Source organism: Cheilinus undulatus, linkage group 8, assembly GCF_018320785.1.
Source record: "Cheilinus undulatus linkage group 8, ASM1832078v1, whole genome shotgun sequence".
NCBI classification, from domain to species: domain Eukaryota; kingdom Metazoa; phylum Chordata; class Actinopteri; order Labriformes; family Labridae; genus Cheilinus; species Cheilinus undulatus.
The window spans coordinates 40,921,860-40,938,544 of NC_054872.1; the positions used below are offsets into that span (position 1 = coordinate 40,921,860).

Genomic DNA, 16,685 nt, shown 5'->3' on the forward strand with positions numbered 1-16,685 from the left:
ACACACAATTTTAAGTGCAAGGCTGAACAAATTAACAACCTTCAGTCCTTAAACATCCCTTACAAGTTAAAGGAATAAGGATGACTAATGAACAGGACCTTAGCTGACGTAGGTCCTTCCTGTTTGTTTGTACAGATGATATAACGTCTACAGAAGTGTTCATTTATGAAGCTTAGTGTTAGTTCATGCTGGATACGGTAGTCATACAACCAGTTGTGATCAGCTGATGGCCAGTCAATCCCAATTATCACTTCTGCTGCTGGCAAAGTCCCTCTACCCTAGCCTCCTCCTTTATTTCTAGCTACATGCTCCCTGGAAAGACAAAGCATGCTGCTTGAGCAGAGCGTTCTCTGCCAAGTAAAACTGTATATCCATTTTGCAATAAAATGGTTAAATATATGATGAGAGTGTTCTTGAATGAACTGCCTGTTCCACTTAGATGCCATTAAAACTGAGCATCCCTAATGAATTGATACTATTAAACCAGATCCGAGGAGGGCCCTTCAACTGAATCTATGAAGCACCCAGTTATTTCTATGGGTAGGCTTGCCTAAGACTTCTATTTTTGAAGTTTTGATCTTGTGAAAACTCGGATCTCTATGCTAAGATAAGCTTACCGTACCTCATGTATTCTCATATTAACCAGGCAGATTTACGAGTGTCATTTCTGTGATCCAGCTCATCAAAAAGCTCATGTTCACCAGCTGTGTTGCTTTATTCAAAGGGACATTGAACTATATGTTTGCATTCTAACACAACCCATTCCCACAAAGCAATCTGCTGCTCTGTTGGCTTGTGTGCTAACCAAAGCCATATCCCTGGATGGGCTGAGAGCTTTGACCTTTGTCACATGACGTCCAGCTGTCCCTCTTATCCGTCAACGTCTTATTCTGCTGTGATCTGCTCAATAAAGACGACGTGTCGGGTTAGGTCTTAAAACAGCAGAGGATTACCAATGAGGGGTAAAGACTCAGATAAGAGCAAGCATGCATGTTGAATGTGAAATTAAAGCAAGTGTAAGGCTGTTTCACTGGCAGGGATGGTCTAATGAAGAAAAACTGAGGGGTTTCATCATGGGTGATGTAGGATCCAGGGTCTATAATTCAATCTAATTTATTGATTCTGACTTTTTAATGCTTAACCTAAGTAAAGTAGAGAAAAGTTCATTATTGACTTTTCAGCCCATTGTCTTCTCTTTAGTATGAAACATGCATCTTCTGGAAATAATCATTGCATTGTGTGTGATTCCACACAAATGCTCCCAAAATCTAGACTGAAATACTTCTGTCTTTGAATAATGTCTGGTTCTCATTAGAATTTTAAATAAAGCACGACTGGTTCCAACAATGTTTGTACTCACAGTTAGTTTGTGGAGTTTAAAATTCTCCTTGTCCCTGGGTGAAGAATCCAGAAGCTTTGCATATGTAAATTTTGTTTATTTCAAAAGTTTAACCGCGGGTTACAAGATCCATCCTCTGTGTTTGTGCTCTAAAGGGGCTTTAGAGTTTCAGCATCACACTTTGGTAAGTTTAAAGCCATGCTGAGTGTATATGTGTTCAACCGAGTAAGTGTAATCTGAGCACAGAGGAAAGTTTCTCCTTATGCATCATTCTGCACAATGAAGGTTGGAGCTGAAAAAAGGACATTGCAGTGTATTTTCTTTCTGTGATATATTAGAAAACACAGGAAGTTATTCCAAACAAATGCAGTGAGTTTCTACAGGCTTAAGTTTGGGCATTTCAAATCTGATTTTTAAAGTCAGAATTTGATTATTTTGTGTGTAAGCTCATTTAAGCGTATTTAAGGTTTATTTTGGTGCTAGTCCTGCCTGATCATATTTTATCTGCAATTCAATTATTTTAGGATATTGTGATAATGATACAACCTGACACACTAGATAGACTTTCACATATCTACAACATGAGATATATTTCACATTTATGTGAGCAACAGCCCATAGACGGTGTTTAGGAAGAACAAGAATGTTGAAAAAGAAACACTCCACTGGATGAAGTTTCTGCATGTCAAAATCAGTGCTGCGTGATTTGGTGACAGTATGCAATTGCAATTATACTGGATATTATTACCTCCGCCAAGGAGGTTAGTTAGTTAGTTTGTTTGTTAGCAACATATTTTAAAAGTTGTGGACAGATTTTGATGAAATTTTCAGAAAATGTCAGAAATGGCATAAGGAAGAACTAATTAGATTTTGGGAGTGACCCGGATCACCGTCTGGATCGAGGAATTTTTTTTTAAGGATTCTGTACTATTGGGAGATAGGGCTAATGGTGGAAGTCTGCGCTCTCCGAGTGCTTTTCTAGTTGCAATTTGCAATTATGTCATAGTACGTAAATGATATCATAAGTCTACTTGAATGGTTAGAGAGACAAATTTGGAGATTGATGATAGGTAATGATGAAGTATCAAGTAGCATTAATAAAAACAAAACCTGGGCGTGTAGATGGCCTAGCGGTCTAATGCACTCCCCATGTATGCGGGTGGCCTGGGTTTGAATCCGGCCTGTGGTCCCTTGCCGCATGTCTCTCCCCACTCTCATCCCATTTCCGGCTCTATCCACTGTCCTCTTCTGTTCGATAAAAGCACTAAAAAGCCCAAAAATAAATATATATAAATTTTTTTTTTGAAATTCTTACAGCAGTGCTTTCAAAACTGCTCAATTTTTTGCCAAAAAATAAAGTAGTTCCTTTTTAAAAATAAAGGAACCTCTACAAAGTGCAATTGTGGCACTATTGTAAACTTTAAGGCCTTTCTGCAGGCATTTTGTAAACCTTTCAAGTACTACTTATTTAAAATGACAGCAACCTTTTTTTTATGAATGGGTTATATTATGCACAGCCTGACATTGTGATTGGGATTGCGTTTGCAATCAGATTAATTGTGCAGTGCTAGTCACAATCGTTATGAGCCAATCAGAGACACTAAGCATAGCTCTGGCATTGGGCCAAAACCTTGTATCTCCATTTTACATGATTTTTCTGTTTTTTGTGTTGGTCACCCTTATCATCTGCTAGTGGGCTTTAAAAGAAATTAAAGACTGACTATGACCCTTCAGTGTTAAATTATTTAAAGAATACATAGCTTTTGTTGCTCCCTGAAAAATGGTGATTTTGGAAATAAGAGGTTTTAGCCCAATACCAGTGATATAAGTATATGTTTTCCATCCTGAGTGGAAATCTACATAGCCTGAGGTCAGCGGTCAGCTGTTATTGTTGTCCACCATCAGTTGGTAAATCAGAGTAAAAACATCTTTTCCACCAAGAAAAACTTTCAGTGAGGTTCTTTAATCTTCTTTCAATACAGAATGAATGTCTGGCCATCAGTTGGTGCCCTCAAGCTCAAGCGCTCTTGTTATGCAGCAGGACAACAACTGAAACATACCAGCAAGTCCACCTCTGAATAGCTCAAAAAAAAAACAAAAAAAAACAAAAAAAATGTTTAGGAGTGGCCAAGTCAAAGTCCGGACTTGCTTGATCTAGCTTACAGGCTTTACTCCATTTCTTTCAAAACCTCAGATTGCAGTAATGATATAATTGTGATCTATTGTGCTCACATTCAATGAGGTATCAGTAAGCTATGATATGAGGTGTTTCATACGTTCATGTATGTGATATATCCTAACAAAATATATTGCTGAGAAATGACTGACTAAAGAGTGGAGTCAACCTCCCTCTGAGTTTGTTGTTTTCAGCTCTGTGTTCACACTGGCAGTATGACACTTGGTTCAGTTTGTTTATTGCCAATCAGAGGCTCAATTATGTTTCATATTCTATTTTTACACTTACACAAAACTCTTGAAAAACTTCCTGTAGTTTTCATGGTGAACTACATATTTGAGCACAAACAGACCAGCTGTACCCCAACTGTTCCCAAAACTTTTTTTCTGCCAGCCCCATAGTGAATTTTTCTGTGTGAAGTTGGAGTGAGCAGATGTAAGAGAACAGCTGGATATATTTGGGAAAATTCACCCTGAGTGGTGGGAGGGGGATGGTGGCATTAATGTTCAGTGACCGGTGCATGACAGCCGACTGTATGCATGTTTCATTATGTTTACTGTTTCACAGTTTTTTCTTCTCTGCTGCTTTGTTGAAACGCCTACAGCATTGATGCAAAGACCAATATTCGCATTATAACATTGTATAACTTTGTCCACTTTTGTACGTCCTTCCTCCTCAGACAGCCCCCTCCTAGGTGCGTGTGTGAGGAACTAATATGGAAAGGTTTCAGGAGCAGTTTGCCTAAAATTGTCATAAAATTTTAACACTGCTCATGTTAAAACTGCTTTACTCATCCTTACTTGTGAACCCATCCCTCTCAAAAAGTTTACCCTGCCACCATGGGTGCATCTCCAGTGTCTTAAATGATCCGTCCTCTTTCCTTGGTCAAACTGGAAGTAGTTTCTGATCCACTGTGTTGAGGCCTGTCCTAGAGCTTTTAAACAGCTTTGAGGGCAGAGGATTGAGGGGAGAGGACAGAGATCTGAGAACTGATGAGCCAGGAGGCATGAGAGCAGGCTTCTCAGAAATCTTTCTACTGGAAGACATGCCCTTTTACTGAGTATCACATAGTGATTGGGCACTATAGCACCATCAGTTCAGGACCAAGGCTGACACGGTGAAGTGCCGAATCTGCACATGCTCCCACACCTGATCTGAAACAGCTCTGGTGTGAATGCAACCTATGGTGGCGGGTCAGAAGCTCCTTCTAGTTCGACTGAAGACCGAGTACAAAGGACTATGGATGCAAGTTAGAAGACTTGGGATGCTACCCATGTAGGAAAGAGAGACAGCCCCGCCCACTCAGGAAGGCTGAGTCTAAGGGCACAAGTCAGGAGTTTTACTGCAAGGGAATATTTCAAGGTTTTCAAAACCAAAGAAAAGACTTTTGGTCAAAAAACAGCAGCCAATTTAATTCTGGGCTGGATATCTGAATGGAGATCAGCTCGACAAACGGCTGCACTCAGCTGGAACATTGAGCAGGGGTGGGGGATGAGGGGAGGCAGTGCGCTAAGGGAGTTTGGTTTTAGTCTGAGAGAATGTGCAAAAGTGCGACATCTACTCCATCAACAGTCACACATTATACCTTTAAGCAAACCCACTTTACACCTCAAAGCTCCCATGGTTGATATTAATTAAATACTGCAGCCAAAGTCAAACCTGGGGAGAGATTGATGCTTTTTTTATAGTCCAAAAAGGACAAAAACCATGACAGCTGAGCCTCAGAAATAACTGATGTCTTTATGCATGCACAATCAAACACACACAGTACAACTGCACACATGAAATAGGAGCATAAAGCCTGCACCAGATTTTCCTCCTGGTGCGATTCAGAGTGTGACAGCCCATCAATTCATACAGAATCACCATAAAATGTTCTTCCTCCCCGGAGCTTCATTGTCACAGCCATATGTCACCAGAGCCTGGCGCTCTGGGACAGAATGAGGGGGTCCCTGAGTGAATGAGAAACGCTCGAAAGCATCCATCATGTTTTAATTAGTGTCTCTACGTCTCCATGTCTGTCACAGATCCGCAGTGTGCAGATCCTGCCGGTGGATTATGAGATCGAGTACATCTGCAGGGGAAACCGGGTGATCGTGGGACCCAAGGTCAGGAAGTGCTTACCCAACGGCACATGGACGGACATGACACAGCACAGCAGATGTTGTAAGTCCTTTTTGGTCTAGATCTTGTCCTCTCTTGATCCTGTCCTCCACCCTCCTTGTTTTAATCACAAATGCTTCCTGCTTTCAGAAAATAATCTTCGACTCTTACATGTCCTGTTTGTTTTATCAACATCACAAAAAGACACAGATAATAAAATGAAGTTGTTGTGACAGCACAGTCCCTGTGCAGACTACACACAGAGGAAAGTGTGAAATAATGAGCAACCTTCACTCTCACTTTTTTAAGAACTGCTACTGGAGCCATTTTTACCAACCGCAGTACTAATGTGAAAAATCCACAGTGAAAAGAAGCGATGCAATCCTGAATAAAGTCTCCAACAAATCACTGCCGCTGGCCCCCATGATAATCACACGTTAACTGTAGTTAACAGCTCTGGTAGGAGAAACAAGAAATGCAAACAATGCTGACATTTCATCACCCTTTCAAAGCAAAGTGGCAAACTTGTTAGCAAACTGTGGGGCTTTTACACATTCTGCACTTTTCCCACAGATTTGAAGTCATACTTCGGCTAACGGATGATGATCTTTAACGCTCCTCTTTGTTCATCTGGCTCAGCTAGCTGGTACCAGTTTCCATTTAAAATTAATGGGGACCAAAAAGGAGCAAAAAGAGTCACAATTTTAACTTCAAGAGTCTAGAAAAATAACTTCACAAATGAGTGCTAATATTTTTCTGATCCATTGATTCCCCTTCTGAGCCTGGTAGTTACTTTTCTGAAATAAAATAAAACTTTAAAAAGTTCAGATGTCTTATCCAGGATTAAATTATGTATAGACCTGTTCTAGAAGTAGTTGCACAAATGGCGGCTTGCTTTAACTTTGTTAGCTTTAGCTGAAGCTAAAATAGCTTCGCTAGTTACGTAGTTAAATGACTGTGGATGTCAACATATCTACATTAGCTTAAAGCTAATGAAGCTAAAGCAAGCCAACATTTGCATATTTTAAAAGCTTTAAAAATGTAGCACAAACTACTGTAGCTAATGTAACCTGATTTGCTTTAGCTTTAGCTAGGTTAGTTATGTAGCAATGAAACCTACAAAGCTAACATAGCTATGTGAACTTTAGATTTAGCTACGTTATCTATGTAGCTAATGCAACTTTGTCAGCTTTGTCAGCTTTAGCATTAGGTACGCTAGCTGTGTTAGTGTTTTCATTGAGGACAAGCTATTTTTCTGTATCTGTATAGCTTACGTTTCTGTTATCTATGTAGCTAATGTAGCTTTGTCAGCTTTAGCGTTAGCTATGTTAGCTTTGTTAGAGTTTTTTCATCAAGGACAAGCTTTTTTTCTGTATCTGTATAGCTTATGTTTCGGTTATCTATGTAGCTAATGTAGCTAATGTAGCTTTGTCAGCTTTAGCGTTAGCTATGTTAGCTGTGTTAGAGTGTTTTCATTAAGGACAAGCTATTTTTCTGTAAGCAGACTGTTAACTTGGGTTTATTAAACGTTTCATAATCAGATTTTGCAGGCCAGGTTTCGTAACCCTTACCCTAACTGGATGTTTAATCCGATTTTATTCTGAAGGTTTGAAGGTATTAGATATGCACCTTCTCACTTCAGTCATGATAAAAGTAAGAACACTTGTGTGCAGGGCTGTTTTGTTTGGTTTTGAACAATAACAACAAATAAATCTATGTTAATGTTTGACAGCAGTGTGTCACTGTTTTTCATGTGGGTCCTGAAGGATGGTGGTGGGATCAACTTTTCTCAGATTGATAGGGTGACTCGGAGGAAAAATTGTTTGGAAACATTGTTCACAAACACGTGTAACTTTCAAAAGGGAAATCCATGCTCTTACACTCACTATAAAGCCCGAAACAAACTGGCACAGTCCAGCACATCTAAAAAATTTGCCCCAATTATTTTCAATAAACAAACTCACACCATCAGCCAGAAGTGTGTTGTTTTGGCAGCTGCCGGCAGAGCAACAATGGCGGACTCAACATGTTTAATGTTTCCATAGAAACACTAGATGTTATGATTAAGGCAAAACGAAATAGAAACTGCATGCAGAAGCTGACCATCTTTAACTGTATCTCATTCATGTTTTATGCTACTTTTTGATGACTGATCTTGATTATTTTCTGCCATTAGCTGTGCCACCTAACCTCACATGCCAGATGGATGTTTTTCACACATCCATCTTATACACAGCGTTTGAGAAAGGGCAGAGGCTTTGAAAAAAAACTTGGAGGGTGATTGGATGGACATTCTGTCTGTCACATCTTTACGGGCCAATCAGAGCAACAAAACGTGTGACGTAGCCGCTACCAAGAAATCAATCCATAGAGAACAGCATAACGCGAACCATGGACACTGTAGACATGTCAGTACACGACTTTTGTTGTTTTTGAAAAGAAAACAACTCAATGCTGTTCTTTGTTCTTTTTTAACGAGGAAATGTTGTCAAGCTCTGATAAAACTGGTGCTTTAGCAGCATCCACACTAATGTCTTCTGCCATAATTGCACCGGCCTCTTGTTGCTGCTTGCTTACGTCACGACTCTGCCGCACCTGAAAGTACTGCCTCTCGTCGCTGATTGGTCCTGTCACTTTCTAACCGGGCCCAAACGGTTCAGATGGGAGCGCTGCAAGATGGATTCTCCAGTGAGAAACAAGGGAACGGGTGAATCCATCTGCTGTTATGTGCCACCTGGTTCCCTAGATAAAGGTCTAGTCTCACTGAATCGGTTTAAGCGAGAGAAGCATTGCGAGGGAAGTGGGTGGAACTGAGTTGTGTGTCCCTGTGTGTCACCTTTGTTATCATTTTGACTGAGAGCCCCCTGATGGAAGAATTTACTTTTCATCTAAACAGGAACAAGACCATAAGCATAAGAGACTTTGATATTTTACTATACCACTATTGATCAGGTGGAAAAAGTACAAGACTATTGGACTCAAGTAAAAGTACAGTTACTCTGGTTGAAATTTACTTGAGTAGAAATAAAAGAACTAGTCTATAAATCTACTAAAGTAAAAGTTAAAAGTATTTTATTTAAAGTTCTACATGTCCTTTAGGACGACCTAAAGACAGGCGGAAATGCTAACTCAGTGCAAAACTTCACTCATGGTGAAAATGTGTAAAAAACAGCAATCCACCACTTCTACTACTGTGTAGTCAAAAGAAGTGAAAAGCAAAAGAGTATTGTACTCAAGTTAAAGTACAATTACTCTGGTTAAAACTTACTTAAGTAGAAGTGAAAGTACTCATTTTAAATGTACACAAACAACTACTCAATAACAGTAAAGTGAGTGAATGTAATTAGTTACTTTCCATCCTTATACATAAAATATATAAACAGCATAATATCTACTGTATTTACAACTGATATTAATATTAAAGTGCCAGATTCAAAAAATTAAATGTGATCCATAAAAAAGGGCAAAGTAGAGGAATAAGTCTATCAAAAATCACAGGAGCTTTCTTGGAAGTTACATTATTAAAAGAAAGAAGATCCAATACTGGGTGTCAAGTACAGAACATGATCAGTCAACACAAGGAGATGAAAGGTGGCTAATTGTAATGCAAACTGAAAATTTCTCACAGGAGCTTGAAATAATGACTGTTTCACTGGAATTAAAGGGAAACAAAAAACTCCTTTGTGTAGAGAATGTTATTGGATGATGTAATTATTGACAAATCCTCTTCAATCCACTTTCAATTCAGCTGAATCTGAAATTCTTCAGCTTTGGTTCAGTCTACTTTTCAAAATAATCTAAACTAATCCATATTCATGATCCTTACAAATAACAGAATTAGCATCCTGAGAAGAAAAACAGTTTTTGCTCAATAAAACAGGCAAAATTCTCTGAAAGTATGGAGCAGGAGTTTACCTGGATTCAACTGATGACAGAGCAAAGGCAGTTAACATCTGACTTCAAAAACCATCTTTGACTCTTGATATGACCTCTTTCCTTCATGATTACTTGATAATACATGATGACACCTGATCCCTTTGATGAAAAACACTGTCAGATGTTATTTAAAGCCTCCAAGAAGCTATCAAGAGGATATTTATTTTGACACCGCTAAATTATTGATTGATGCTATTTCTGCTTGATATAATTGCACCGCGAATCTGAATTCTAAGGAAGATTATTTTCAGCCATATTCACTTCACAAGTTCAGTAAAAATCTTATTTCATGATGTAAAACGGAGGCAAAAAAAATTTCTTTGCTGGGTTTATTTTAATGGGATGAACTACCTAAATGAGTACATCTGGTGTTATGTTTGCTTCCCTCATCTGCATTTCTTACAAGCAAAAGGAGCCCTATTTTGGTGTTCATATTTGAAATAAGATATATCTGGACTTTTCATAAGAATGAGGCTGAAGTAATGAGAATTTGCGCGAAAAATAGAGTTTTTGCAGTAAAGTTCTTAATGTACCTGTATTTGCCAGGACTCCTTTGCAAAAGAGATTTTCTATCTCATGCCTGGTGAATAAATAATAAATCAGTTTCTAACATTTTTAATTGAATGGTCCAAAATGATTTTAGTTTTTTTTTTGTCTTTAATAGTGGTAAGTCCCAGATCCACAGCTCATAATCCCACTGTTATTCTTGTCAGACAAGAATCTATGCTGACAGGTCACTTCATTAGGTACACCTGTTCATTCGCTTGTTAATGCCAATATCTAATCAACCAACCACATGCCAGCACCAATGCATTTATATATCTAGACATGGTCTAGATCAGTGGTTCTCAACTGGTGGGTTAGGACCCAAAGGTCGCGGAGCAGTTTTCAGGGGGTCGTGACTAGGTGTCTGAAAAAAAAAAAATGGTGGCAAAACTCCTGAAGTCCTTATTGTACATGCATCGATACCTTTTATTTTATCCTGTTTAACTGTGGAATTGGGTAAATGTAAATGTTTGATCAATATTTTAACTAATTTATCTCCTCTTCTTGCAATAAATGGCTACTTTTCCCATGATAATGAAGTGATTCCACTAGTTTTTCTTGAAAATCGGCAACAACCCACACATATTGATGGGGAAAGAGGGTATAAAATGTGTTATTTTTGTCCCTTTTTTATATCATGCTTCAAACTGCAGCATATTCAGTTAACTGAACATATGTTGTTGAAGATTGTTTGGAAACGTGGGTCATGATCTGTCATGAGACAGACTGGTGGGTCCTGAGGCCAGACCAGTTGAGAACCACTGGTCTAGATGATGTGCTGAAGTTCAAACTGAGCATCACAGTGGAGAAGAAAGGTTAATTTCTTCTAACCTTCTAACTTTCTTATAACCAATTTGCTGTGGTTAATACCAGCTGTTGCAGTAGAAATCAAGACTCACCAGAGCAGGCAATGTTTTCCAATCTTGTATTTCCAATTAAGTGAGCATGTGTGAACTGTAGCCCCAGTTTGCTCTTCTTAGGTGTGGCATCTGGTATGGTCTTCTGCTGCTGTCTGCCATTTCGAGGTTCAAGACGCTGTGCTCAGAAATGCTCTTCTGCATACTGAGCTTTTAATGTAGTCATTGTTTCCTTTTTTTCCACACTAATCTGATCATTCTTCCCTGACAGGCCTTTTGGCTCTGGGAACTGCTGCTCACTGGATACAGTCTTTTTTGGACCATTCTTTGGAAACCCTAGACATGGTTGTGCGTGAAAATCCCTGTAGATCAGCAGTTTGTGAAATACACCAATGTCCATGGCACATTTAAAGTCACTTCAGTTGAATTTGTTCCCTATTCTGATGCTCAGTTTGAACTAATGCTGCCCAGTTACGTCAATGGCAACAGCAAAGGCAATGGCAGTTGTGATGTCAGCAGAATGCCTGCAGAAAGGCCTTAAAAGTATTTTGGATTTACACTTTGTAGGACCTTTACTTTTGGAAAAGAGGGACAAATTTCTGTGTTTTCTCATTACCGGGCAAGCAAGTTTATGTGACCTTGACATGTTTCAACCGCTTCCTGCAGTCTTCTTAAGAACGGTTATGTGATGTTGCTGTGAAGTGTCTTATCAGCTGATCTTATGCAGGTTTGGTTGTCCTGTCTTGGTTGTCAGGAGGGCCATGCCCCTGCTGTCTTTAGGATGGCATCCCAGGTGTGGGGCAACAAATGCCCCCTTGAAACAGAGTTAAACACTTGAAATCAAGGTTGAAGTTAGAAATGAGACCGAGCCCATGTCTGCATGCCTAAATGCATTGATTGCTGTTCTTAGATTGGCAGATTGTTTATGTTAACATTTAGTTGAACAGGTGTATCTAATTAAATGGTCGGTGAGTGTATAAACTAAGGAAATATGTCTAGTCTTTTCTGATGTACGTGTTTGTTTTTCTAATGAAGGGTTTTTGAAATGAGAAAATAAATTAATAAATGTAAATGTGAACTTATCTGTAACACCCCCACAGAGGATAATTTTGGCTGACACTTGCTGGTTATTTCTTTGGATGATTACATTGAGATTATTGTTCAAGAATAAAGGAGCAAGCTTATAAAGCTTCATGTTATTTAAAATCAAAGACCTGTGTTTAATGAGCAGTTTTTAATTGCTTTACTGCTCCCACAGGGTTCAAAAGTGTGCTATTGATGAAAACTTTGCCTACAAATGAACATTTTCTTATTCAACATTGAGGCTTTAACGTAATTTCTTCAGACTACATCCATAATGCCTCTGCAAATGCTGAGAACAAGGCCAGCAATCCAATCAAATCCTTGTGATATCTCTGTTTTCAGTCTTTCAGTTCACATTTAACATCAGTGGAATTTATTTTTCCCAAGAGAACATTTTTTGTTTTCTCTGGCTTATGTAACAGCGCAAGCTGCAATGTGCAGATTGCAGTTTTATTATGTGCTCGCATGCTGGAAGGAAGATTCAACAAACTCGGCAGCTAAAGCAATTATTTTCAGAGCTGAGCCATTTTGTCAGGAAATCCGACCAAGGGAACAAACTGGAATCATAAGGAAACTGTAGCATAGCAGGCTAACATTCTAAATCTTCCTGCTAAAAACACAAATCCTCATCTTTATGTGGGTCAGAATGATTCCTGAGGCAGTTAAGGTTTCTTTAAAAATATTTCTGCATATTTGTACTGTTTTGTGTGTTCATTTAACCTGAAAACAATGCAGTCTCAGGAAAAGCCTACTGAAGGCTGAAGTATGGATTGGGTTTTCTCAGCCTCAAACACTGCTCATTTGCATTAAATGTTGCAGAAACATGTTTGGTCCACATTATTTTCATTTGTACACTGTTAGAGGCTCTGAATATTCAAAGTGGCCAGAGGCACCAGCAGTGATGAAGGGAGGAGATGGAAATCTTGATAAACAAAAACCTTTTTAACCTCTGTGACCATTAAGTGTTTGTTTCTATTCTTCTTCTTATTATTATTACAGATGCATTACAAGAAATAAAAAGTAGTTATGCCATTCCCATCAGCCTTGGCTGTAGTTCATGTTTAGAGCTAAATAGCAGGTGTGAGCATTAGGGGTGTGACAATCCACACAACTCACGATATGATACATACCATGAAGCTGGGTTCACAATCCAACTTTCACAGTTATGTCATTATAAAAGATGTGATTCAAGTGAATTTAATGCAAGCATTTAGCACAGCTCACAGCTGATTTAGGGAAGAGCTTTATTATTTGGCAAAAGATGAAAGCTGTTGGACAAACTCTAATTGTTTTTGAAGCCACATGCGAGAGAAAACTTTGGCAATGTGAGGATGTGGTACCAAAAGAATTAATGAAATAAAAAAAATTGTCATCTATATTATTATTGGCCCTGATTTTTACACTTGGTGCATCTCTACTTTATTCTAGGGATGCACAGTACTGGATTTTTGCCAATATCAAATATGCTGATATGCCGATATGTCTTAACTCTAGGGGTGTGACGAGATCTCGTGCCACAAGATCTCACGAGATCAAAACACCATGAGATTTCTTGTCGTGGAAGAATCAATCTCGCGAGACCAATTTTGCACAGACACTTGTAGCAGCAGCTCTCCTTACAGAAAACAATACCAAACTGGAAGTTATAAAAGATCATGAAGATGCCCTGGACACTTTAAAACTGTTGATGAGAGAGCTAATGAATTAATGGAGCTGATCCGTAATTCATTAAGATGACCACTCCAACCTCCACCCCCTCCTCCGCGTACACTACTTGGGGCCGCACAAGATCCACCTATGCAAAATAAGTTCATCATAACGGTGTGAAATGATGAAATGCTGCTGCTGGAAACCTGTGCAGACTCCATGAGGAGAATACAGCGTTTATTTAGTTAGTGTATGAGCGCAGACTTGCTCATGGTGCCAGCATCTGTGACTTTGTAACTTTGTTTCAGTCGCTGCTTCGTCATGTCTCCTTCTCGCCTCACCGTCTGTCAGTCACACATCCATCAGTTGCTGGCTGTACTATCATCAATCAGAAGCTCAACATGAGTAGCGTAACGGGTTGTTGTGTATACTGCAACGGTAAACTTAACAAAACAAACTCAGTCTGAACACCATAGAGTCCACTGTTAGCTCCAAAAACCCGAAGTTCTAGCCCCAGTTAAACGATCCCTGTTTGTCTGACAGCAGGCAGAGCAGAGACACACACTTACTCACCAACACACTCACAAACACACCTGCTCATCTCTGCGTTGTGTCCAACACTGTCAAAGCTCATATGAGAAAAAAAGACTACGAAACGATAATATAATCCATTTCTCTAATTTATAGCAAGCGTGTTATTGACAGAAATATTTGAGTGTTTTAAATATTGATGTCCTTAAAGAGGGTGAGAAATAGCTTGATTTTACTGATGCAGCTATTTACATTTCAGTCTGTTGTAAACAGTGCTTAAAGTACTTTTAAAATAATCTAAATGCTTTAAATATATATAAATAAATATGATATTAAATATAATTATTGTAATTGTAGCAATAAGTGCATAGTGTAGTAAATTAAAGATTTTGTAGACCGTTAAAATGAAAGGTTTGATTTGAAGAGCATTAAAATGTACAGTTTGAGTCAGAATTAGACTAGAAAAACTGTTGGAATCATTGATAGCCTATTCAGTACAACTGGAGTTAGTTCAAACATTTCTAAATAGACCTGAATGCGTTGCAATTATGACTTTCCGCTGTATAAAGGACATATTATACACCCATGTATTTCTTTTCCAAAATTAAAAAAAAGTATAAAATCTTGTCTCGTCTCGTGTCTCCTGGGCCCAAATTTTGTCTCGTCTCGTCTTGGGAGATAAGTGTCTCATCACACCCCTACTTAACTCATTTCAGCCAATACTGATATATACATTCCTTTTTTTACTGTAAAAAAACAAATAACAGAAAAACATTTTCCTTTGTGAATAGAAACTGAGTCGAACAGGGCTGAAAGAGGAACCGGAAAATAGACAGTCTGGAAGTGATTTTATGTTTGGGGCTTCATTCAACAAGTTCAGGAATCATGATGGGCCTCCTTGAAGAATATTTGCAGTTTTTTAAGGCATCTGGCGACCCCCTCTAGGTGTCTCTTGACCCCCAAGGGGGTTCCTGACTCCTATGTTTAGAACCACTGCTGTCAGGTATTTTAACAAACATTGGCTAACATTATACATTAGCATGCTAGCATCATCATTGTGATTGTGTTAGCATGCTGGTTTTAGCATTTAGCTCACACTGGTTGTGCAGTCTCTCTATTAGCATAGCTGTCTTAATCTCATTATTCCTTGGTTAAACAGTCTTTACCATTGTTTTTATGTTTACGTTACATGGCTAGTGTGGTTTTCAGATTGTTAATAGAATCATATTTTAATGCATGTTTGGTCATGCTAACGTTCAGTTAGAGCAGGGGTTTTCGAAGTTTTGATAGCTGAGGGCCAATTTAGGAACCCAACATTGGACTGAGGGCCGCCAAAGGAAAAAAAAAAAAGAAAACCCCGTTTGTAATCATTTTAATGACCAGGTTGCATCTCTACAGTTTACATTTACTGGTCTGCATCCAGTAATGTGCAATAAACACATTTTAATAAATAAATGAGGCTAAACCTGGCAGAACTTGAGAAAACCTTAAGAAACATTGTAATGCACACAAAATCCCTGGGGTTTTCTGCCCTCTACAGTCAAATTTGGGATATAACAGTCCTGTGTGCAGTCCATTTCAGAATATATGTAAAAACTTATTTAGAAAAAACAGTCAGTCTCAGTGTGCCTTGCTTCCTGTCTTAACAATTGCGGGCCAACAGAAATGTTTCTGCGGGCCGCCATTGGCTCGCAGGCCACACTTTGAGAACCTATGAGTTCTTATGAGTGTGATTGTATTATTGACATACTTGTATTTTGGAGGCTTTATTCTACTTTCATTATTGTAAAATAGAGCTACTCTATAGATGTTGTGATTCTCTTGTCTGTATGGCTTACTGTGCATGCAGCCTAAAGAAAACATAAAGTGAAGTCATAGCAGAACAGGAAGCTGTGGTCAGGACAAGAGCTGCATGTAACGGATCCTTGCAGTAGATGAATTATCTCATTGTGCAATCTGTGTGACATCCTTTCATTAGCATACTAACTCTTGTGTACACAGAAGAATCACAGCAGGCATTTTTTGCTCTCTGCTGCAGACACCATTGTTTCTTATCTTTATTTAAATAGTACATTTTAAAAAAGAGATTACAAAGCGCTCTTACAAATGAAGCAGAAATAAAAAACAGAAGTGAAGCATGGCTGCTGCAAGACAGAGAAACAGTAAAACGAGTGAACGCTATAATGTAAGGATGAAAAAGGACAAAAGACTAAGAATAAATCTAAGTAGTAAGAAGAAAAAAGTACTGACATGAAATGAAAAAACTTGATCAAGTAGAATTTATGAAGAAATGGCTGGTTTTGAAAGTCTTTCATTTAAAAAAACTGCCAGCTAAAGGGTAATACCTTACCACTTAACATTAGGGTTTTACTTTTTCTACTCATTATTCTTGACCATTAAAGTTGTACTAATTACCAGCATTTAAATTTACTCATGATTGAATGACAGATGTGTTATATGCATGATG

The 16,685-nt window shown here is 38.6% G+C and overlaps 1 protein-coding gene across 3 annotated transcripts in view; it reads left to right on the forward strand.

Annotated features, from left to right (window-relative positions):
* Nucleotides 1–16,685, forward strand: part of gabbr1a (gamma-aminobutyric acid (GABA) B receptor, 1a) — a 212,514-nt gene that overhangs the window by 24,560 nt on the left and 171,269 nt on the right. For all 3 annotated transcript variants that reach the window (XR_005992204.1, XM_041793190.1, XM_041793189.1), the window contains exon 4: nucleotides 5,543–5,681. Coding sequence is in view for 2 of the 3 variants with exons in the window: in XM_041793190.1 (XP_041649124.1) it covers nucleotides 5,543–5,681 (139 nt within the window). In the remaining variant the exon portion in view is untranslated. The remainder of the gene's footprint in view (nucleotides 1–5,542; nucleotides 5,682–16,685) is intronic.